The sequence below is a fragment of the Globicephala melas genome, chromosome 3 (genome assembly GCF_963455315.2).
Source record: "Globicephala melas chromosome 3, mGloMel1.2, whole genome shotgun sequence".
NCBI lineage: Eukaryota > Metazoa > Chordata > Mammalia > Artiodactyla > Delphinidae > Globicephala > Globicephala melas.
Window position 1 is genome coordinate 91186121 of NC_083316.1, and position 25803 is coordinate 91211923.

A 25803-nucleotide genomic window follows, 5' to 3' on the forward strand; every position below is an offset into this window, starting at 1 on the left:
CCAGCCGCTCTGCGGCATGTGGGATCTGCCTGGACCGGGGCACGAACCCATGTCCCTTGCATCAGCAGGCGGACTCTCAACCACTGCGCCACCAGGGAAGCCCAGTAGGCAACTTTTGAACAATTTTACTTTCTTTTAAGATGGCCAGTGAAAGGGCAAGTTGGTAGCTGTAGATTAGGTTTCTCTGACTCAGGAAAGATTGTTTTAAAGGTCAAAAGGGAGTTGAGACCTGTTCCATTGCAAATTTAAGGTGGTGGTTTTTACCCTTTCTCTCTAGCCCACTATATGGGGTGAAGTGGAGCTAATCCTTTATGTATCAGTCACTTGAAATAAACATCCAGTTCCACTGCAGTCATTTTCTGGGTAGCCCTGGCCCTGAAGGTATGTAAACGCCACAGCTCTTGGGGCCACAGTGCAGCAAGGAACGAAGTGCTCCGATCGTGTGCTTCTGGAAATGTTGCTCTGTTAGCCAGAGCATGATTGCCAGGGTTTTAAAAGGCCAAGAACAAGTCAAAAAAGCTTACTCTGTGGTGCCCTTGCCTCCCTTGAAATAACCTCTGTTTTCCTTTGCCACATGAGAAGAAACGTCCTCCATAATCTGAGTGTTGACTCACCGTTTTTGCCCGGCACATCTATTGGTGTAAAATGAGGGAGTCATCAGACTGGAATGAATTTCGAGAGGCAGTAGACGAAATTCCCAGGCAGGACTGTACCCACATTAGCCCGGAGACAGGAGACCGGCCCCTGTCTTGAAAGGTTTTCCCGGAGAGAAATTCCATAGCATTCCTGCACCTTTGAAGACACAACAAGCTCCACTGTCAGGAGAGATGTTGAGAGCAAACCTGAATCCTCAAGCTGAAATGTAAACTCATTATCTTGGACTGGGTACACTGGTGACTGCCCTCAGTGTAAGAGCTCGTCATTTGCCTATCGGCCAGTGCTAATTTGCTTTCATCCTTCTTGCCTTGGAGCTAAGTAATCCTGCTTCACATTTGTGATATTTTTCTGGGAGCCCAAAGCTAAGGTCAGTTTTTTTTTGTTTTTTTTTTAATAAATGATGGCCTGGATTAAGACTGACGGGAAGACATCTCACAGAGTCTTTGGAGTTTGTCATCCTTGTTTACTCATCTCAGAGTGGTGTTTGCGTTTAAAGTATAATATGACCCACACGAGCATTCAGAATCTTGACAGCAGGGTAAACGAACAGGGCAACCCACTCAGGCCTCTGAGGAGATGGCTTCTGAGTATCAGGCAAAAGCTTGCTCACTGTGTTTTCCAGCCCTGTGTTTAGTCCTGTGCCTAGTGATTGACAGTATCAACTTCTTTAGCAGCGAAGCTGAGCTTTAATAGTTTGAGTCAATTTTGGTTTTGTGTTGTTGAAACGGCAGTATTTCTAGTCACTGCCAGATTTAGGATTTCCTTTGATATTTTTATGTAGGTTAGAAATGTTTAATTCTTAAACAGCCTAGGAATATTTAATACTTTCTCTGTACACTGCCTTTCTGCTTACAGGAAACAAAATGGGGCAGCTTTAGGGAATTTCCTGTTTGCATTCTAGTGCCATGTCTCTAAGGAGGTAAGAGGGAGGGGTGCTGGGGAGAGTGTAGACAGTGCAGGAAACTCCAGGATTAGGTGTCACCTCTTTTTCTCTGGTGTTTTGGATCCAATGATTAAGGTTGCACTTCGTGAGCTTGGGAAAATATGCAGTTCCTCCCTTGCGAGCACAGGAAGAGTTTAGTTTGCACATGAACCTAGATGCTGGGAAGAAAGCAGTGCCACATCCAAACTGTGTGATGAGAAAACATCTTCCTCTTAGGAGAGTGTGTGCTGTTTGGTTGCCCCAAAGCTCCCCACCTTCCTGAGCAACCAGCGTGTTTATCTCTGCCGTCATCCTTCAGTGAGGTCAGACTGTGCTTGGCTTTGTTGGGGGCTGTGCACTAGAGGCCCAAAGACAGTGTCTCCCCACTGGGGGCTCCCTCCATGTAGAGAAAGGCAGAAGCGACCGATACTATCTCCACCCAAAGGAATTTGTTTCATCAGCCATCCGGTGTGGCCTCCCCTTTATCCTTTCTCCTGCTTCTCCTCCAAGGGCGTTACAGCAGGCCCACGACAGCGGCGGGGTGGAGGTGAACACCCATGCAGGAGACCTCACGTTGTCCTCAGCTTCCCCGTCTGCAGTGAGCTCTACCACACCCTCCACTGTACTTAAGCATTTCAGAGTTTGCCTGGCGAAATGGAGGGAGCAGGAAAGAGGAATAAATCAATTTGTAAGAGAGAAAGTTGTCAAGGCACATGTGATAAAACGTGTTCTTTGTAGGTAGAGGGGGGAGAAAGGGAGGCTTTGTTTATTAAAATAATGCTGAGCTGTCAGGTGCCTTTTGAATTCATATTGTGTTGTGGTTTCTAGAGGCCAAGTGGGAGGGTAGGGTGCCTTCACCCTCAGAGCAGCTCCTTACAGGAAAGGAGCCGGAATGCTGTCAAGCTGGACCCAAACCACAGTGTTTTGTTCTAGTCTGTGGCTCACTTGCTCACGTTACGTCTTTCATCTGCAGTTGTGACATCTTCGTGATTTGGCGAGGGATTGGGAAACACTCCCCAGGCGCTGGCCTGGCCGGCACTGGCAGATGGGTGGGGGGCACACCTGCTTGGGTGGATTATTGGCTCATTTACGGGAACGGGGTCTTTCTGGGTTTGTCTGGCCGCAGAGTTCTCCCTGCCCTTCACCTGCACCGTGCTTCTTGTCTCCAGCGCTGGGCACTGACAGAGCAAGTACAGGGGATCTCACTGCAGCTCCCTTCTGGTGCCAGCGCTGTTCCCAGTTTGTGCGGCACTGCTAGAAACTGTCTGGTGCTGAGCGCCATCCAAGTCCGCGGTCTTGGATCCTCAGATGCTCTCCCTGGGCCACGTCAGATCATGTGATCGAAAACATTTGACCCTGGATACCCATGGTAAATGAGATGCAGTATTGATGAATAGGGTAGGTCAGCTGGGGAGGTTCTGGTTTTAAGTACTAGAGAAACTTACTGTGCCTCCGTTTCTGATCTGCAGAATGAAGTAACAATTACTTCTATCTTGTTGAGTGAGAATTCAGTGAAAACCCATATAAGGCAATTGGCATGGTCCCTGGCACATAGAAGTGTGCTGGCCAGAATTCATCTGGAGTATTGTGCTTGGTCCTAAGTACCATGTATCAAAAAAAAAAACAAAAAACCGAAACACTGACATCCTGGAGGGACCACTGGGGGATGGAGAACTGTTGTAGCCATTTGGTGACCTAGAGGGGATATTAACGATACAGTGAATTATTCAGAGAGTTCGAAGTATGGAGGACAGTACTACATTGGACATTGTTTCACCTAAGTTATTTTTACTTTATTTTATAAGCTACTTCTATTTACACATAGAAAAATATTTGACAGATATCTCTAGGTGGTAGGGGTAAGGATAATGTAAGTTCTTTTATCTGTATCTTCTAATTTTCTAAATTTATCCATTCAACAAATCTGTCTGAAGTCCTCCCATGTACCAGGCACAATTCATCTTGTTCGTTGGCTATTTCCTTAGTTCCGTGACATGTCTGCCTTCTTGGAACTTATAGCCTCATGGGGGAATGACTCAACACAAAACTTGTATGATATATTGTCAGGGAGTAATAAGTGTTATGAAAAATAAAGAGGAGTGAAAGGCTAGAGGAGCAGTAGGGGAGAAGGAAAACTTGTTCCAGGTGGTTGGTGGGGACAGGTGGAAAGCAGCCGGAATGAATTGACTCAGCACCCATATGGGAAGTTATGATTACCACATTAATTATATATTTCTCTATTTTGTTGGCAACATGGTATATTATGCATATCATGCAATTTATTCAACCACTATTTTCCTTTTTCTTTCTTTTTTTACTGTCATGAACAGGTCTTTGTGCATATCCTTGCTTACACTAAGCTCTTCTGTCTTCAGATACATTTTTCTGGAAGTTCATTTTGGGGTCACTGTATGTGTCCCACTTGGTTCCTGACCCTCTCTTACCTTGTGCTATGAGGAGCCAGGAGGTGGGGAGTATAGACTGGGCGTAAGCCTCCTCTAGTTTCTAGGCTGTTGAGGATAAATGTGTTTACCTGCTTCCCTGCAGGCCCAGCCAGGATGTAGAGAGCTGCTGATCCAATTGCACATGTTGAAAGGCAGGCAAAGTGTAGATCACTCTGACTAATGTGAGCTGGGTCTCAAGGTAATGATGAGTCATTCTGATTGTTTAATCAGGGTGTGTGTAAACAAGGAGATAGGAAAGTAGCCCATCAACACTTTTAAGGCCCAAAGTTATCTTGATACTTTTTTGTTTGTTTGTTTTGTTTTGTTTTGTTTTTGCCTCTCCAGTTGCGGAGCACAGGCTCCGGACGAGCAGGCTCAGCGGCCATGGCTCACGGGCCCAGCCGCTCCGCGGCATGTGGGATCTTCCCGGACCGGGGCACGAACGCGTGTCCCCTGCATCGGCAGGCGGACTCTTAACCACTGCGCCACCAGGGAAGCCCCTATCTTGATACTTTTTAGCAAGCACGAAGGCATGGCATGATGATCACGATAATTAAGATGACAACAGTCACTGTGGTTAACTTTCTGCCAGGCAGCATTGTGTTCGAGTGAGCTACCTGTAGTATGTTCATTTAATTTTTACAGTTCTGTATGGTTGGCTGTCATTACAGGGTGAGTAAAGTGGGGCTTGGAAATTTTTAACAACTTAACCAAGCTTGAACTAGTACTCAGGTCTGGGGTTTTTATTTGTTTTTGTTTTGTTATAAAGCCTGTGTCCTTAACTGAACTATGTTTTCCCCATCACTTTCTCTCTTCTTCCTCTCTCATTTTCTTCCTTTTCAGGGAACAAGTCCTGGTTGGGTCTAGTATTGACTGGGTTAAGTGATTTGGAAAGTAGAGAAGATTCAGACCTTTCCTTCTCTCTAAGCACACTGTTCTCTGAAGCAGTCAGCGGGGCCCCTGATGGGAGAGAACATTGAGTAGATTTGAAATGTGTCTTCTACCCTTTCCTGGTGCTTTGGATTAGATGCAGCAGTGAGTGGTGAAATGGCCCATCAGTCAGCAGCCCCATGGTGAGGAACGAGAAGCCAGGGCCCGCCTGAGACTTGCCTGAAATGGGAGCTTGTTTATGGCATCAAGCATTTTAAAGGGATTTTCTTTACAAGAAATAGTGCATGTGAAAATCTCTCTCAAATGTTGGGAATACATTTGAATATGATTGTACTGAATATCTCAATAGTCAACATCTAGGCTGTCTCCTGTGCTTAAATAAAAAGACTTGAGATCATGTGCCTTGAGTTCTGTATACATAGAAAGTCCATATGTATATATGTGTGTGTTAATATATGTATGTGTGTGTAAGTATGTATCTATATATGTATACACACACACACACACACACTCAAATCTAAGTCTTTACTTGTTTTCCCAAAGAAAAAAACATTGTCCTCAATCCAGTAAAAAATAGGGAACTTCCAAAGCACTCAACTATTGCTGTTAAAGTACCTTGGTTTTTCCTGATCTGCAGAGTTTATGGAGTGTTTCACCATTAAAGGTACTTGGTTTCTTTAGAAAGGAGAATTTGATACCTACTAAATTGGATCAATATAAAAATTTATGAACAATGCAGACCTTGTCAAGGAATTCTTTTACTCCTGTTCATATAATTCTCTGTGGGACTTTCTGCCTCAGGGATCACATCAGTATTTAGTACACACTGAAATATTCATGTCTTCTGATTAGCAGGATTTAATTGTTACATCTCGATCTCCTTCATGATGTGCCATTAGGATGCAACCCACCTTGAAATTTAAGCAGATGCTGACAGGTTATTGCTGTGTCTTTATTTTGTTTGTGTTTCTTTCCAAATATCCTTGTATTGCATGTAATTTTGGTTTCCCTTGAAAATAACACCACAAAAAGTAAGAATTTATTAGTGGAAAATGCTGTGACTTGTTTTTACCAGCAACTATTGTATAGTAAATTTTAAAGTGTGTGTGTGTGTGTGTGTGTGTATGTGTATATATATATATATATATATATATATATAATATTCTGTTTAGACTTTTTATTTTTTAAGATTTATCAGTTAAGATAACCTTTCCTCCCATGTACTGTTTAGTTAGAGCTTTTTCACCTACACTTCAATATTTCCCTTGTTAACTTTCCCTCATCGATCGGGTATGGACATATCCGGAGATTAATTTTTCTCTGCTTTCCTGGGTCTGATATCAGCTTAATGGTCTTGTGTTTCTCAAAATGTTGGAAGTTTTAAAGAATTAATACCTTTTCCCTCATGCTAATTTTGCAGTTGTGCTTTTTCCCCTCTTATAAAAAGAACTCTCTGTCTGAGACTTTATCTTCTCAATAATTTCATGAAGGTATCTCAGCAGTGCTAGGGTATTCTGTTGCAAAGCATGAGGCATGGTTGTGAACCAGGCTCTGGGGTTAGACTGACAAGGGTTTTCATTCTAGCTCTGCCACTTACTAGTTTGGCAAGTTACTGAACCTCTAAGCCTCAATTCCTACCTCTTTAAAATTGGGGTTAACAACAGTACCTATTCCAAAGGCTATGTGAAGAATAATTAAGAAAGTACATGCATGTTACATGCTTTAAATATAGCAATAGCACATAACACATGTCCACATATTAGCTAATATCATTTCCAGTAAAAATTATGTGACATTTTTATTTTTTATTGAAGTATAGTTATGCATAATATTATATAAGTTATAGGTGTGTAATACAGTGATTCACAATTTTAAAGGTCATACTCCATTTGTAGTTATTATAAAATATTGGCTTTATTCCCTGTGTTGTACAGTATAACCTTGTAGCTTATTTTATACCTAATAGTTTGTACCGCTTAATCCTCTACCCCTATATTTCCCCTACACTCTTTCCTCTCCCCACTGGTAACCACTAGTTTGTTCTCTGTATCTGTGAGTCTGCTGCTTTTTTGTTATATTCACTAGTTTGTTTTATTTTTTGAGTTCCACGTATAAGTCATATCATATGGTATTTGTCTTTCTCTGTTGGACTTATTTCACTTAGTATAATGCCCCCTAGGTCCACCCATGTTGCTGCAAATGACAAAATTCCATTCTTTTTTATAACTGAGTAGTATTCCATTGTATATATGTACCACATCTTCTTTACCTCTTCATCTATTTATGGACACTTAGGTTGCTTCCATATCTTGGCAAGTATAAATAATGCTGCTATGAGCATTGAAGTGCATGTATCATTTCGAATTAGTGTTTGTGGTTTTTTCAGATATATACCCAGGAATGGAAATGCTGTGTCCTTTGGTAGTTCTATTTTTACTTTTTTGAGAAACCTTCATACAGTTTTTCACAGTGGCTGCACCAATTTACATTCCCACCAACAGTGTACGAGGGTTCCCTTTTCTCCACATCCTTCCCGACATTAGTGTTCTTTTTGATGATAGCCATTCTGACAGGTGTGAGATGATATCTCATTATGGTTTTGATTTGCATTTCCCTGATGATTAGCGATGTTGAGTATGTTTTCATGTGCCTGTTGGCCATCTGCATTTCTCTTTGGAAAAATGTCTATTCAGTTCTTATTGGGTTGTTTGGTTTTTTGATGTTGAGTTACATGGGCTGTTTATATATGTTGGATATTAACCCTTTATTGGTCATATCATTTGCAAAGGTTTTCTCCCATTCAGTAGGTTGTCTTTTTGTTTTGTCAGTGGTTTCCTTTGCTGTGAAAAAGGTTTTAAATTTAATTAGGTCCTGTTTTTTTATTTTTGCTTTTATTTCCTTTGTTTTAGGAGAGGGATCAAAAAAAATACTGCTTATGATTTTTGTCAAAGAGTGTTCTGCCTATGTCTTCCTCTAGGAGTTTTGTGGTGTCCAGTCGTACATTTAGGTCTTTAATCCATTTTGAGTTTATTTTTGTATATGGTGTTAGAGAATTTTCTAATTTCATTCTTTTACATGTAGCTATCCAGTTTTCCTAGCACCACTTATTTAAAGGACTGTCTTTTCTCCATTGTATATTCTTGCCTCCTTTGTCATAAATTAATTGATCATCAGTACGTGGGTTTATTTCTGGGCTCTCTGCTCTCTTCCCTTGATCTGTGTGTCTTTTTTTGTGCCAGTACACCATACTATTTTGATTACTGTAGCTTTGTAGTATAGTCTAAAGTTAGGGAGTATGATTCCTTTAGTTCTGTTGTTCTTTCTCAAGATTGTTTTGGCTATTCGGGGTCTTTTGTGTTTCCGACAAATTTTTAAAATATTTGTTCTAGTTCATATGCAAGGATTTTTTTCAATATCTGCAAATCAATCAATGTGATACACCACATTAACAAATTGAAGAATAAAAATCATATGATGATCTCAGTAGATGCAGAAAAAGCCTTGGACAAAATTCAATATTCATTTATGATTAAAAACTCTTCAGAAAGTGGGCTTAGAGGGAGCGTACCTCAACATAATAAAGGCCATATATGACAGACCCACAGGTAACATCATACTTAGTGGTGCTAAGCTGAAAGCATTTCCTCTAAGATCAGAAACAAGACAAGGATGTTCACTGTTGCCACTTTTATTCAACATAGTTTTGGAAGGCCTAGCCATAACAATCAGAGAAGAAAAATAAAGAAAAGGAATCCAAACTGTAAGGGAAGAATTCAAACTGTCACTGTTTGCAGGTGATGTGATACTATACATAGCAAACCCTAAAGATGCCACCAGAAAACTACTAGAGCTCATCAATGAATTCAGTACAGTTGCAGGATACAAAATTAATGCACAGAAATCTCTTGCATTCTTATACACTAACAATGAATGATCAGAAAGAGAAACTAAGGAAACGATCCCTTTTACCATCACATCAAAGAGAATAAAATACCTAGGAATAAACCTACCTAAGGAGACAAAAGACCTGTACTCTGAAAACTATAGGATGATGAAAGAAATTGAAGACTACACAAACAGATGGAAAGATATACATTGTTCTTGGATTAGAAGAATTTATACTGATAAAATGACCATACTACCCAAGGCAATGTACAAATTCAGTGTGGCTTATTTTTAGAGGAGCATATTTTTGAAGATGGAGTGGGATTGAGGGTTATCTTCAGAGTTGGGAGGATCAGTCTTGGACCCCTCCCCTCCTTGAGAGCCGTCTCCCAGCCATTTGCCTTAGGTGGGTGCTAGGGATGATGGTGTTGCTGTTTTCACAGTTGGTACCTGGGTCCTGCTTTGTGATTTGGCACCATCACCTACATCAGGCACTCTTGGACGGGATCATTTTGTCTATTGGATGGTATTTTAGTGCTACCACGTTGAAGGGGATTTAGAGTGCTGTTTTTGACAACTGAACTTCAGTGGAGGTTTAAAAAGTAACTCAGGGACCACTGACCAATGAAATCATCAGATAAAATGAAAGACGAAAAGGTCCTGTTTTCTGAGTTGGTCTAGGTCAGCAAAAAGTGATTAGCGTGCAGCGGGGCAATCTTGTAGATGGTGTTTAATGAGTTTTTACGTTTCAAGGCTGTGAACATCCTTTCTTGAAATATTGCACAGTAGGTGCCCCTAGCTGGAATTCTAGCTGTAAATAGGAATGTTCCAGTCCTGGAAGCCACTGAACAGGCCTGATTGTGTCCATCTGGCAAGGAACGTTCCCCCTTTGCCAGGGATTTTGTTCTTTATGTATCTGAATTAGAGCACCCGGCGTGTGGGGGAGTCTTGCAGGGGAAGCTGAATGAGGCTGCTTTCTCGTGTACAGATGTCTCCTGCTATTTCGAAGGATGAGGCTGGATATAGACATTTATTCACTACCCAGGAGCTCCTGGATTGCCATATGGGAGAACAGGAAGCCTCTGGATAGGGAATGAGGAAATGTGAATCTGATGAGCCTTGTTTTTCTGAGTCTGTTTAATGCCTTTACAACGAAGAAATTGAACTAGATGTTCTTGAATTCCCTCGCCGGCCGTAAGGTTATGTGTGATTCTGAGCGCTTTTTAAATTTCTAGGGGAGAGATTGCTGCTGATCAGTTCTGTATATAAATGAAGCTTCCTTGGGAAGTGAGCTTCAGCAAATCCATTCTGGGACCAGTGGGCAAATAAAGTATGAAGAGCCCCAAGCACAGAACTCAGGGTGGGGCCATCTGGTACAAACCCTTCTCAAAAAGATGAAAAAGCACAGAAAGTTAAAGAGAGTCTCCAAATTGACACTGAGCTGAGCCACCGCCAGCTTCATCATTGTCACTGGAGGGCTCGCCCTGCCATCTCTCACTGCCCTCTGCTTCACCCCCTGTCCCGGCCTCTGCCAGTGTGCACATCCTCCTACCCATCCACATACATGCACACACATGCACACATGTGTATCCTGCAAGCCAGGAGGGCAGTGGCATGTTGAGTTGGAAGTACCAGCAAAGCACATAGCAGAGACGATTAGAGCATGGAGTGTGTGTGTGTTAATATGTCTTCTACTGTTTATCAGTTCCCTGCCCTTGGGCTGATTTCCTATCCCTCCTCTGTGCCTTGATTCCTCATTGGTCAGAAGGAGGTGATAATACCTGTCTCATAGCATTGCGGTGAGGGTTAAATGAGGTACTGCATGAAATGTGCTTAGCCCAAGTGCCTGATACCTGTTAAACATTCAGCAAATGGTAACTATTAATGTTATGATTTACTACTATCGAGTTGCCTGGAATTCTTAGAATATTCCCAAAGCTTGGCACTGGGGTTGTGTCCTTTCTTCTGCAGGACTCTGTAGCTGATTGAATTAGGTAAAGTGTAGAAAGCACTTAGTGCAGAGCCTGAGTGTGTGTTCAGCATATAGTGGGTTAATTAATGTTATTTTTAAATAAATATTTTTAAGTCTCTAAAAAAAAAAGACTATGTGTTCAGTAAAGGTTAGTTGCCCTTATTTCTTCCCCTTTAAGGAAGAGAACAGTTCACTAAGTGGAAGCAGTTGGCACTACCCATTGTCTCACTCAAATATAAGCAAGAACTATGTTGTGTACTTTGCAGCTGGAGGGCAAGTGGCCCACTTAGAAGGACAGGATGGGCATTCCCATCATCACTGGTGGGAGGGAAATAGAGGTACCCTGGCAGTGCATGGCCTACAGGAGCATCTCAGGTAGCCAGACCAAGTACAGGGAGAGAGAGAACAAGCACAGTTTCCTCTGAGTGAGCTTACCTGCCAACAAGGTGGAAAAGCCTAGCTCAGCCATGTCACCATTAGTACTGCATGGTCTCTGGATGGAGACTTGGGGATGAACTCATTCCTCTGTTTCAGGTGTGGCTGTGGAAGCCTTTGGTCCCTTTGAAGGCAGTGCTGTAAGAGAGCAGACCCAAGTCCCAGAAAGATGAGTAAAATGGTGGGCCTAGAGTTTGGCAGCCTCGATTCTGGTTCTGGACCCCTTCAACAGCTGTGGCCCTTGGGAAGAGTACTTGTTCCTCAGCACACTGGGAATCATAGCCTCCCTGTAGGCCACGGAGGTGTGGTGTGATGGAGACCCAGTGGGATAATGCATAGGAGGGTGCCAAGCGATCAGGAAAGCACCGGCATCTGTTCCATTGTTTTTATTGCCAGTAATAGCAAGATAAAGAAGCATCTTATAACCATAAGTACACAGTGGTGCTCCTGGGGGCTCATTAGAGTCACTGGGCTGCTGGCTTAGAAGGGCATCCTAAGAAGTGTGACGCCCTTTGTCTCATGGCTAGTCGGTAACGGGAAGCACATCTATCCACATAGCCCAGGAGCAGCCACCAGGAGAGACCGTCACAAAGGCACTGCTTGATCCTCACCCGGGCTCCCGGCAGCTGGACACCTTCTCTCTCAGAGGCTCCGCAGGCTTGTCTTTACAGCCAGCTGAACTGTGAAATATTAGTCAAGTAATGTTTCATCCAAAAATAGCCACCATTCTGACAGTTGTCTTGAAGCCAAATTTCCAGGTGGTTCACTTTTCCTTTGGATACACGCTGTAAAATGAATGTGAAGCCAGGCGCAGAACAGCCTAGGGAATTAGTATCTTTTATCTCCAGAAATACGAGGTATGCATGGATTTATATCCTTCACGTGCTAGACCCAAAGTTGTATTAGGAAGCGTCATGGTCCCATCCCAACCTTGCTGAAGCCTTGGGTTAAAATTTCACAGAGAATTAAGAGCCTTGACAGTCAGCTCCTTAAGCCTTGGGACTTCTGCTGAAGTCCCAAGGCTTAAGGCCTCTCATTCCTGTGCTGTTAACCCCCAGGAAGTGTGCTGCTCCAAGACAGGACTGTGTTACTTCCTCACCTGGATGTACCTCTCACTACCTGTAGTGAGGCTTCATCTGAGAAGGTTGTTGACTTGAAACTTGCTGACTTAAAACCTGGCTGGGAAAGAGGAAATGCACGTTGTTGAATGCTTACTTGGTTTCAGACACTGTGCTGGTCATTTTATGGATGGCCATCTCATTTTGCCTTTACGACAGCAAAAACACCCATTTATAAAAAACCAGGGCTTCCCTGGTGGCGCAGTGGTTGAGAGTCCGCCTGCCGATGCAGGGGACGCGGGTTCGTGCTCCGGTCTGGGAGGATCCCACATGCCGCGGAGCGGCTGGGCCCGTGAGCCATGGCCGCTGAGCCTATGCGTCCGGAGCCTGTGCTCCGCAACGGGAGGGGCCCCAACAGTGAGAGGCCCACGTACGGCAAAAAACAAAAACAAAAAACCCAGTTAAATCAGCTGTCCAAAGACAAATCACTAACAAGTATCATAAATGAGACATGAACCCAGGTTTATCTGATTCTTTATAAATTAGGCTCACATCAACTTCATTTGCCAGCGTATCACAACATAATAGTGGTCTATACAGCGGAGGTCTGTTCTTGCTATTCTATTACAGAAGTCTGGAGTCAGGCAGTCCAAAGCTAGTAGGGTGGCTCTACAAGGTTGTTAGGGATTCAGGCACCTTCCACTCCCTACAGTGTGGACCTCATCTTTCTGAAGCAAGATGGCTGCTGGAGCTCCATCCATCACATTAATATACCAAGCAGCAAGGCTGGAGGAAGAGAAAAACAGCATGACCTCCCTCAAAAAGATTTTCCCAGAACTTCCACATATTTTTTTTTTTAACTTCCACATATTTTTGCTTCTGTCTCCTTGGCTAGAACTTTGTCACATGGCTACACCTAGCTCCAGCTGCAAGGGAGGCTGGGAACTGGGATATTTTAGCTGAACAGTAGTCTGACCAATGAAAAATCGAGGTCTTGTTCCTGAGCATGAAGCGAAAAGTGTGTTTGGGAAGAGACCAGCACAGTCTGCAGACGTCATATATTTTCTCTCTCTTTGGTTAGTGAAACATCTTTTAATGGTACTTCGAGGTTCATGTGTCTGAAGCTCTGACTCAAGGTAGAGGACATTTCAGAAGCCAGAATATAAGTAAAGACATCCTGAAAAATGATGCAAATATAATTTTTCTATTATAGATAGTTGACAGTTCTGGTTGCTGTGGTAAATTTTTCTTTCCAGGATTTAAACCCACTGTCACTCCTTTTAAAAATCACCCGGAAAGACCTCTATTCTCTTATTTTCTTAATGCTGGGCTTGACACAGGTCTACACAGATTCCGTCATAATACTTGTAGCATTGCTCGAAAACTCCCTAGCTATTGAATTTGCAGGGATACCTCCAGGTCTGCCAGAATGAGGGGGGTGAAACCCCAAAAGAAGGAGATCCAGTCAGCTCTTGAGTACTGGGTGATTGACAAGGTGGAACAGGGGAGCTCCGGAGCTGAAGCTGGCAGGGAGTGTCCACTCTTCCTTGCGGTGAGAACACGACTCATCCCGTGCTCAGTTGTGGGAATGAGAGAGGAGTCGGTCAGACACATTCTCAGCAACACGTCTTTCAACTTGCGGGCAAACTTCTTTCCACACTGCAAGTCCCAACCTTTGTAGTTAGCTTCTGCTGAGTACTTGTCAGTGACACTAAGGAACAAGTGTATACTGCACCTGGTTTGGCGGACAGGGAAAGAAGATGCAGCAGGGACAGATAATAACCGTTTACAGTTTTTATGCTACAGCCTTCACCTGCAGAAAACACTGTGACAACACTTCTTTTTTTTTTTTAATACAAAAGCCTCTTTCTCTTTAAAAAAAAAAAGTATTAAACAGGAAAGTATCCCAGAAGAGTTTGAAACCACCCAAAGGCCACCACCAAAAAGTTAGAATGCCAACTTACCAGTTTATTTTTCTGTTACATACTCATTATTTTTATAATCAGAGGCAAACATTTTAAGTAAAGTTTTCATCCACAGGAAAAAAACCCCTGAAAATCACTGTCACATACAACACTGCATAGTGAGGAAGGGGCATGGTGACCTTGGTTCTGGTGCTAGGCTCTCCATGGGACCTGGAGTGAGCAGGTCAATCTCTGGGTTTCATTCCTCACTCACAGATGTGGAAGTGGGAGATGCCACATGCCGAGGGCCTTTCCTCCACTCAGACATCTGTGGTTATGACACTTGACACCATCTGCAAAACTTGGGGGCATCACAGAGCTGGCGTCTAGTCTAGATGGTTCTTAGTTCGGAGTTCATAGATGGATTCCAGGGTGTGTCATCATCTTAATTAGGTGGAACACATGCATAAGCACCAAGTTTATACTCTCCTCTAGGAGAAGGGCCCAACACATTCATGAGATTCTTAAGGAATCTTCAAGTTAAGAACAACTGAGGGGCTTCCCTGGTGGCGCAGTGGTTAAGAATCCACCTGCCAATGCAGGGGACACGGGTTCGAGCCCTGGTCCGGGAAGATCCCACATGCCGTGGAGCAACTAAGCCCGTGATCCACAACTACTGAGCCTGTGCTCTAGAGCCCACGAGCCACAACTACTGAGCCCGTGAGCCACAAGGACTGAAGCCTGCGTGCCTGGAGCCCGAGCTCCACAACAAGAGAAGCCACCACAGTGAGAAGCCCACGCACCGCAACGAAGAGTAGCCCCCACTCGCCACAACTAGAGAAAGCCCGCGCGCAGCAACAAAGACCCAACACAGCCAAAAATAAATATAATTAATTAATTTAAAAAACAAAAAGAAAAACTGATCAATTCATATTTGATAGATAGGCATCTTCCATCCAGGGAAGGAAAGGGACTTGCCCCACAAGCACATCTGATGGATCCTTTGGCAATCCGGAGTGCTGGTGTTATCGTCTCTGGGCCCAGGGCTGTCTTCCATAGGATGTGACCCAGCCTGGACCCCTCTGCCCTGTACTGTGATGGAAATAACCACTCTGTGTGTCTCCCCATCTGGCCCAGTTCATGAGGTCAGTATGGAGTATATAGTCTCCTCTGTCAGCTTTTCCCCCGAAATTCTCCCCCAACCCCTGCAGGCAGCCCTTTCCCCCAGAAGTAGGATGGGAGATGGATGAGAGAGGAAGCCAGTCTAGGCTGTCATAGTTGGGATCCTTGTTTCTGCTCCTATATATCTTAAAGAACATGTCCGCTCTCCATGTATTTCATCCTTCCTGTCAGAGGTCAGGTGGTGGGTCTTCTCCCAAGACCAGACATAATAGCATAGCAGACCACAGTGTCTGTTGCTAAAGGAACATTCTCAGATTGACAGTTCAGAGGCAGAAGGGGCAACCCAGCTATGTAAGGGAGTGAATTTGTGTCCCTCTCCCCACGCTGGGAGCAAAACTGCCTCCAAAAAATTATACAATGGGAACACTGTGGTATTTGTGCTGAGAATTCATCACAGAAACCCTGTATCTGAAACCCAAAGTGACCTTTTCTGAGGGGCCTAGCCCTACATGAGAAGGCAAATACCACCAGATTGCCTGACATTTCCTTTTTTAAATTACAAGCGTTCCTGATTGCAAATCGGCTGTTGATCTGTTGGTTTGCAGCCCCGATGCAGTTAAGTGAAGTCCCAGTCACTGCTGTGATAGTCTCACAAACAACCGCTTTGAAACCCTAGCCCCTGCCCTATGTCTCCTTCTCGCCTACTCACCCTCCCCCAAGCCTCCCAGCCTCCACGCAGTGTGGAGGGGCAGGCTGCAGAAAAGAGCATCTTTCTAAACCTGAAATTAAAATCTTCAAAGTGGAGTTGTGTGGCGCTGCACTGTGTACATCTTGAAAGATCAAATTTATTTACTTCTTACTTTACATCCTCTTGGCAGACGCTATACAGAAACCCTATAAAGAGGGAGGGTTTGCTCTGATTGGCATCACTCACCCAAGTGTCATGTGGAATTCAGCTCAGGGATGATCTGAGCTCCACCTGGGATTGACAGTGAAGACAGCGAAGTAGTGACTCAGAGGGCAAGGAAGGCTGGAAGGTGCTGCTCCAGGAGCCGTGGCTGAACAGATATTAAGGATGGTCGCAGCCATCCACCTGCAAAGCCACAGCGGGCACATGTGTGGTAGACATGTGTGCATCCCAGGCTCCATGTGCAGAACCTGAAAGCTGAGCGGGTTGAGATCCTGGAAGTGCGTGATACGCTTGTTAATCTGCTGAAGAACGTTCTTTCTTGCTCCGCTTCCCCTGAGAGAGTTGGCTGGGGAAAGGTATAGCGATGCATTCTTGGTTTCTCTCGCCATAGCATAATTTATCAGAGTTCCGGTTCTGTTTCTGAGAGGCCTGCTTGCACAGAAGCATCATCATCTGGTCAATCTAGTCTGTCTGGGGAACAATGAGGAAGGAGGAGCTGGCAAGAAAATTAATGCATCAACTTGAGGAGGAGAACATCGGACACAATGAGCTCTCCCATTTTTTTTTCTTAATTCTCAGCCTTTTGGTCCGTCTGGACATGCGGCAGTATGGGTGATTGAATTGAAAAAAATTGAATTGCCCCATTCAACTCGCATATTTTCCCAAAGGTAAAAGCTAATTTGGTCCTGCCTTTTCCTTGCTTCTTGAGAATCAGGCAGTCCACACCAGCTCTTAATCTCATCCTTGCTGAGTAACTCGGAGAAAGCCCTTAGAATGAGCAGCTTTCCTCTCTATTTTTATTAGACAATCCAAAATTAGGTCCTACTGCCCACACATAACAGTGTTTTCCCTGTTACATTGAGGGTGACCAGATAATCCAGCTTGCCTGTGACACACCTGATTTCTGTCCATTGTCCCCTGAGATTAATATCACCCAATGTCCCATTGTAGATGATACCTATTTTTATGCGATCACACTAATTACAGGAAATGAAGGGAAGGAAATGAGTTTCTGCCGAAGGGTCTAACCTTGTGCTCCTTTCTTCCCATAACTGCAGCTTCACTTGGCAGCCCTGGCATCACTCAAGGGAGATATAGTGGAGCTTAATAAACGTCTGCAGCAAACGGAGCGGGAACGGGACCTTCTGGAAAAGAAATTGGCCAAGGCACAGGTAAGGGGTCTGGAAAGGTTCTTTTTGCTTTATTTTTTAAGATGAAACATATGGAAATCTCCACAAAACAAATGACGGTTTGATGAGCAGACCCCCTCATGACCACTGTCCAGGTCAAGAATTAGAACCTGACAGTCATCCCAGAAGTGCCTCCTTATGTCCCATCCCAATCCCACTTTTCCTCCCCACATGGCTTTTATAGTCATATTTTCTGTTTCTTTACGGTTTATCGCTGGAGTTTGTATGTCCCTAGACAGTGGAGTTTTGTCTTGCCTGTTTAAAAATTACGTGTTTCCTTTGAATCTCTTAATCCACAGGTTTTCCCTCCGTTCTTTATTGGCTTTATACTTAGTCTTTTAAAAGCTGGCCATTTGACCTGTGGAGTTTCCCACAGTCCAGATGTTGCTGATTGTTCACCCATGGTGCAGTTCGGCATGTTCCTCTGTCCCCTGTGTTCCCTGCAGAATGGCCTTGGATCCAGAGGACCAGTCAGATTCATGGCCAGTCCCTCTGGCAAGACTGTAGAGGGTATTTGTTTTTCCACTGGGAAGCACATAGTATCTGGTTGTCTTGCCTTCTGAGATGTTAGCAGCTATCTTTTTTTTTTTTTTTTTTTTTGCGGTACGCGGGCCTTTCACTGCTGCGGCCTCTCCCGCTGCGGAGCACAGGCTCCGGACCTGCAGGTCCAGCGGCCATGGCTTACGGGCACAGCCGCTGCGCAGCATGTGGGATCCTCCCAGACCGGGGCACGAACCCGTATCCTCTGCATCGGCAGGCGGACTCTCAACCACTGCGCCACCAGGGAAGCCCGTTAGCAGCTGTCTTGATGCTGTCTTGATACTCAATGCCCAAGTTCACTGATTCATCAAGACTTTACAAAATCATGATATTTTAGTTCTACCATTTCTTTCTCAGTTATTAATTGAAGTGCTTTTATAGAGACATTTCCCATCATCTATGATGTATTGAAACAATGGTATAGTTCACAGAGGAAAAGCAGAATCATTGCTTCATGCTTTTGATTTATTTAACATTTTTCAAGATAATGAATTATTTATGATCCTCTGAAAGTCCCCAGTTACTTTTTAAAATATGATGAACTTAGGGATTTTAACATATTTGGGTTTCAGTCCTTTGTAATTATTTTCCTTGTAGAAACTCAAAGTATACTATTTTTGGCCAGTAAGAACCTCTTCAAGTTGGCTCCTGAGTCTTTTGACAGGAGCCTAGTACTTACTCCAGGCTCATCCAGTACATTTCTCACTCCAAAACTGGAATTAAGCATTCTCCATGTAGCCTTGGTTTTTCTCTGTAGAAAATGGTATTTCCAGACTGCAATCTGGGTGCTAAGGGTGCTTATTGCTTCTAGTTTGGTCATTATTTTTAGGCCTCTTCTATAAACATAGCCAGGAAATTCTTTATTTACTTATTTATTTATCCACATATGTATGTATGTATACATTTTAAGATAAAATACCTTAGGAGCTCATAATAATTTCTCCAATTTAAATTCAGACTACAGGGTTCTTTTACTTAGCTTCTGTATTTTATTTGTATATCCTTTCTTTTCACACTAAACATCTTGGTTCTGAAGTTTACAGAGGATGATTGGATAAGAATATTCCATAATTACTCATTTGCTTCCTTCCATATTATATACAATCAGTCTCAAAATAATAACATTAATACTATCATAACAAATACAGTTACTGAGAAGAATTTTTTAAAGTTTTTTTTTCATTATACTTTCCTCATTCTCCCAGTTTTTTGCAACTGTACTATATCCATACTGCCTGACCCTGTGGCCATTACATCTTAGACTTTCTTTTAGTCCTCATTTAGTCTTCTACAAGTAAATTATATATTTCATGTTTACCATGGTCTTTATGTCAATATCCCTCTGTTTGTTTGTTTAATGCCCGGAAGCTACTTTCCAGTAGATTTCCTCAGGGAGGACTCATGGGAATAATCTTCACCAACTTTCTGCTTGTTAATAACAATATGTCTCTGCCCTTCTTACTTGAAAGGCATTCTTGCTGCCTTAAAACCCTTGACTCATCTTTTCTTTACTTGAATATGTTTCTTTATTCTATTTTGGCATGGAGTGTTGCTCTCAAAGTCTGTTAATAATACAACTTTCTCTCTCTCTCTCTCTTTCTTCCTCCCTTCTTTACTTCCTTCCAGTAATTTTGCTAGAGTAACTCTTAATCATTCTGGTTTGATATTCTCATGTTTGCTGTGTTTTCTTCTGATTATATTTTGTAATCTTTTTTTTAATTTCAGAGAAGTTTTTTCTAATTATAGTGTTTAATATTAGTTTTGTTCCCTTGCCTTTTCTTTTTCTTCAAGGATGCTTATTATTTATATCTTAGATCTTCTTTGCCTGTCTTCCATATCTGTCACTATCTCAAATCCTTTATATCTCTCCCTGTTTACCTTGTTTTTCCTGTTCTCCATCTTCTGTTTTTCTTAGGCCTTATATGTTGTATTTATCCCCTCCTGTGTGCCTTCTGGCTTAGTCATATATTTCTGCATTTTTATTTCATTTCTTTTGTGTGTGTGTGTTCTATTACCTTCTTTCTGAGTTTTTCTAATTTTGAATTATGTTCTCCCATGTTTTATGTCATTTCATCTTTTTCAAGTCTTTTAGCTTATTTTGAAATAGTAGTCTACTGTTTGGGACTCTTTGTGGGGAGAGAGGTTCTCTATTTTGTGGCATGCTTTCATGGTTTATAGGGATGTTATTCTCCCCTTTTTTTCATTCTTTCTTGTACCTTTATGTGGGATTTGCCCTCAATACTGTTCTGTTTTTCATTTTTATGTGAAAAATAGTTTCTTTGAACCTTTAGGAGGCAGAGTTGAACATGGCCTTTTTAAGTTCATAGAGCTTCCTTGTATTCACGAATATGGCAACCTGCTTTCCGACACTTCCTGGCTCTGTTCCCCTCACCTGCTTCTATCTCGATCTGTTCTTTCCCTTGTCTCTATTACCCCATCCTGTTCAATTTTGATCCTACTCCCAGCAGTTTCTCCTCCTGGCAGAGAGTCCTAGGGCCGGTCTTGAAAGTTCATAGGGACTAGCTGCCTTAGCCCCTTCAGATCTTACTGTGGGCCCCTTGCTCACTCACTCTTGGCTCAGGCAAAACCCCTCCCAGTTGGCCCTCCTCACTTTCCTGTATATACTTACTGGCTGTTCTGAGGTTTTCCAGTTGTCGGGTCCCTCAGTCTTGTTTCTTCCCTCTGCTTCTGCCCACACAGACACCATTTAGGTCTTGTGGATGCTGTTGGTTTGTCCCTACCTGCTTCTGTTTTGTTGTTCAGGAGGATACCTTATCTCTAAGCATTTGCTTTTGATGTGTAGGTTCTCTATATTTGTGTGGGAATTCAGAGAGATTAAAAGAACGAGGCTGCCCCAGTCATTGGTCTAGAATGACCTATGGCAGGTTTTGAAAACTCATGTTTCATAATCTTAGACTGTTCAAGTAGAGAGGAAAGACCCTTTGTACTTGAGATCATCTACTTCCACATTTGACAGGCAACCCAGAGAGGTTAACTTGCTTACCCAAGGTCAAATGAGCAGCCAGCCCCAGAGCCAAGACAAGGCTACCAGTGTTCTTTCCTCATACAGGATGTTACAGAGACAGAAATTTTCAATTTTTACTTGGATGAAAACTTTACATTTTCCTTCTGATCATAAAAGTAACAAAAATGTGATAGAAAAAACTGGAAAGGCAGCATTATAATATTTATACTGGACTCTGGTGAATTAAAACTTTTCTAAATGCTTTGTTGTTGTTTCTTAAGGTGTTTTTTGTTTTTTGAGAAAGTAGTTATTTTTTCATTAAAGAAAAAATAGAATGGTGTTAAGCTGGTGTAAAGCCAGCCATTGTTAATAGTCCTGCTTGGTGAGAATGTTTCTTTTAGGAAAAAGAAATTGTGAGTGCTTTTAACTGGAAGCTGGCATGTACCCCAGTCTTGGATTTTAAAAGATGACCAGGAAGGTTTTTGTTAAAATTTAAGTCTCAAAGACAGAGCAGCTTGTGCAGGGGATGATAAGAGGAGAATGGGAAACTTTTTGTCTGCTATGTCAGGGATTGATTCAGCTCCCTTTTGACTTAACTTATGGTCAAGATAATCTCATGTAATAATTTTGTTGGCTGGTTTTACCCCTGATGGTTACATCACAGTACCATTAGTTGACTCTCTTGCTTGTATACTTACAGTAAATATACTTAAAAATTACTCTTCCTTTCACTGGAAATGTCTTCCCAGTTCAGATGCTGGGACCCAGGAAAGAACATGAAAATAAAAAGGTTAGTCTTGCCAGGCTTATACCTTTTATAAAGATGAGATTTATGCAAGGAAGTGTCTGTGCCGTGCTTTCTCTGTTACATGCCTTGGTAAGTGATTCGTGTTTGAGGCTTTACCAGATGGTGGAAGAGCAAGTTTGTGTATAAATGTATAGTCTGTGGCTTTAGTAAGTTTTACCAGCTCTCTAAATATTACAGAGCTATGATTAAAATGTAAAATATAAATGGTGCTTTTGTTCATCAGAAATAATCAAAGAGAGCTTCATAATCTGTTGAGTAATTATTAATGGTGATACTAGAACTAGTTGAATAAAAGAAGGCTCATTATACATGGGCAAAAGTCGGTGGAGTTTTAATAGTGATTGGAAGGGAAGAGCTAAGTAAAGGACCCCCAATACCAATGTGATAGGGAAGGCAAAGAGCTTCTGTATGTGCATCCTACTGCTGCGTAACAAATTGCCCCAAACTTACTGGCTTAAAACAACACACACTTATTATCTTACACATTTATTATCTCCTGTGCATCAGGATCCCAGGCATGGCTTAACTAGGTCCTCTGCAAGTTTGCCGTCAAGGTGTGGGCAGAGCTGCACGCTCGTCTGGACACTCAACAGGGAAAGAGTTCACCTCCAGGCTCACTCACGTCATTAGCAGAATTTCTCTGTGGTTGTAGAATTCATGGCAGCTTGCTTCCTCAAAGCCAGCAATGGAGAGAAAGATTCTAGAATAAATCTTCTGGCAAGACAGTCTTATATAATGTAATGCAATTATGGGAGAGACATCCCATCACCTTTGCCACATTGTGTTAGTTAAAGGCAGTCACACGTCCCACCCAGATTCAGTGAGATGGTAATCACACCAAGGAGACACAGGGATCATATGGTCAACTTGGAGTCTGTCCATCACAGCTTCCTGGGGGATCTGATGAAGAGTGCCACTATTAGCCTACAATAGTGATGATCGCCACACTTCTTTAGCTCTGTTTTGTGCCAGGCAGTATAGCAAGCATTCCGCATGCTTTATCTCACTGAGTTCTCATAATGACCTGTGATGAGAAAACCTTAACATTCCCATTTACAAATGAAGAAATTGTGAGGTTTAGGGAATTTGAATATCTTGCCTGAGATGATGGAGCTAGAAAGCACCTAAAGTCAGGGTATGAATCTAGGTTTCGTGGGAATCCATAGCTGTACTAGTCCCCTGGGCTGCCCTGGGGATCTCAAAGAGGGTGGGGAATAGGGCACGGGTTAATTTGGTTTAAGTATCTACCCTCCCAAATCAAACAGATGCTCAGACCTGCGCATGCGATTTGCACCAACACTAAACACCTTCTGGGGGAACAGCCTGGTGGGAGAGTGGCGAAGGTTATATACGGTACTGATTTGATGCTTTCAGCATATTTTCTTTGCGTTTAATACCAACAATTATTTTCAGTAACTGCATTTTTAAAAAGTACTACAGAAGGAGATATATCAGAACAAGCTTCTGAGCCCCTTTGAAATTGGTCAGCAGTAATACAGTACACCTTCCATTTCTCAGCTCTCTATCTTTAGATAGCAAGTGTTCTGAACTTTCTACGGCTTGACTTTTAGGAAGAAGACAAATACAGTTTTCATTAAATGTAACGGAGAGAGTGTTTTCTTTAATCTTTCTCTTGTATGAGATACTTACAGAGGTAGTATGGATGCCTTCTCTTTGCTAGGATCTCCCTCCCCCAATTCCTTCCTTATTTGTTTATACTCTTCGGTACAGTGCTCTAGCTGTTTGGTTTTGTCAATGACGTTTCCATTTGTGCTGAGCCTCTTTGTTTAGTTGGCTTGGTTCCCCACCCTACCCCTCAGGAGAACCTGGGCAAGGACTTCGAATGAGGGTAGAAATATCCTGGGTGGTATTACTGGTGATCCATCCAGTGTGACCCTGAGAAAGTAGCGTAACTTCTTAGCGTATTTTAAAAGGGAGCGGTGCCGACCCTCTTCCCACGATGGTTGAGAGGGTTAACGAATGAATGATGGCATTGCATTTTTCAAGAATGGAGTTTATAATACCCTTAGGTTTGACAGCTGAGACTAATGTGATGATTAAAGATCAGTGGCCTCTGTGGAATAAGATAAAACCCAGTGAAGAACATTAACAAAGCCATAAAGCTTCTTAGCATCACCGCATTACACAGGGTTTTTCCAACAAGGGCTCAAGTTCTCAGGCCAGTCTGTCTCAAGGCTGACTCACAGCTTTATCCCTGGATTGCACCAATTGCAGAGATGAGCCTAAAGGGTTTTATTCTTAGTGGTTGTAATGATGATATTGCTTGCTTTTATTGAACATTTTTGCACATAGGCAGTTTCGCTCCTTTATGTGGCTTGAGACAAGTATTTATATAGATTTTAAATTTGCTTCATCATCATGATAGGAGAGTGGAAACCTAGAGAAAAAGCTCAGGGTATATATTAAGCTCCAGATGAAATTCAGGAAAAGCAAAATTCCATCCTATCTAATCCCAATCTTTTTTTTTTTTTTCTTTGCCTTTCAAACTGAAAGTCTGTAGTTGCAGGAGAAATCCAGCTTCCTAATGATAGTGACCTCCAGAAATTCATGGCAGGCAAGATGCTGCAAGCCCAGGCTTTCTGGCTTTGCTGTACTGTAGGATCAGTCAAAAATGCAGTATAGGTTGGAGGACCCTGGGTAAAATTCTCTGTAATAATAGAAGAAAAAAAAAGCAGTAGCATGTTGTTTAAGACCATTTCTTATTTTGCTCAGCTGAAATTATGTGAGCTGTTTCTATACAGTAAGGAGGCGAAAGTAATCCCTCATCTGCAAGTTTTGCTAGAAGAAGCCACCATTGCTTTCTGTTCAGAAAGTTGTTGCTGAGTAATTGACTTTGGTAGCTAAAGCTGGCTTGATGGGAGCTGGAGGGACTTAGAATTTCCTGCTTTATACCCCCTTATGTCTGCTTTTCTATTTCGGTGCTCCCAGGGGGTTGGGGAGAGAGCTATTGGGGTTTCCTAACTCTCCTCTGGTATTGTGAGGCATTAATGTTCATGTTTCCTGGAGTTCACCAGAGGTGGTGCAGGGTAAGAGACCAAGGGGGGATCACTCTGATGCCACTTGAGGTCTTTAGGTAAATGGTAAGGAGGAGTTAAGCCCACAGCTCAGGGAGCTGGAAGGGAGTAGAGGCGAGAAGGCTGTGGCTACAACAGCCTCAGCCCCTTGATGGCATACACAGGACTCTGAGGGCTTTGCAGAGCATTCTGTTCGCTATCTGGGTTTTAAGAAATAGTCCCTGTGCATTTGCTCTGTTTTCATCTGTAAAGTGGTTGTATCATCAGGATATGCAATGATAACGAATAACCCCAAATGTTCAGTGGCTTAAATTATCAAAGGTTTATTTTTTGGCTTCTTTCTGGGAGCTCACTGGAACTGGTAGGAAACTGCTGCATTGTCCTCACCCAGCCTCCCAAGCTGATAGCCTCTACTATCTGGAGTGTTGCCCAGGGGAAGAGAATATGGGAAAGCCTGCAGAAGCACTTAAAGGCTTCTAGGCAAAAATGGTGTATATTCACTCATATCTTGCTGGACAAGCAAGTCACATGGCCTTATTCAGCTTCATGGGGGAGGAGAAATATTCCTCCACGTGCATGGATGGAGGTGAACCAGAGTCTTGGTAAACGCCTCTGCAGGCTGCCACCTGGGTGCTCGTGCTTATGAGATGTGCATCCCTTACGGTGGTCCTGGCGGTGCCCCACATACATAAGAAAATACTGGAGAAAAATGAACACCATTTGAAAAAGGATCTTGTTAATGGATTATGAAAAAGTGGATGTCTTTTTATCATTCTTTAAAATTTTCTATAATGTACTTAAAGTTGTAACTTAAAATTGAAAAATTTGGGCAAACGTTAAGTGGTAATAGGAGTGATACTCTTTGTCCTGTTTGGTTGTCATTGTTATATTACCTTCTTAAATGAGGCTTTACTGGAATACCTGCCCATAAGTGACTCTCATATGGAGGTGCAGTATACAGCTTGACCTAGCCTGTGTCCTTGTGAAACAGAATACCGGAAATCACATAGCCTCCTGGGTTAAAAAACGCTCTCGGAAACTCGGGTTAGTGAGAGGCATGGGCAG

The 25803-nt window shown here is 42.7% G+C and overlaps 1 protein-coding gene across 7 annotated transcripts in view; it reads left to right on the plus strand.

The window, feature by feature from the left end:
* The window catches only part of MCC (MCC regulator of WNT signaling pathway), a 464937-nt gene that overhangs the window by 333054 nt on the left and 106080 nt on the right, over window positions 1-25803 (plus strand). For 6 of the 7 annotated variants that reach the window (XM_060296098.2, XM_060296099.2, XM_060296100.2 and 3 more), the window contains one exon: window positions 17259-17372. In XM_060296098.2, the coding sequence (XP_060152081.1) occupies window positions 17259-17372 (114 nt within the window). Of the gene's footprint in view, window positions 1-15250; window positions 15314-17258; window positions 17373-25803 lie in introns of those variants that run through there. The other variant, XM_030869891.3, reaches the window with a different exon arrangement.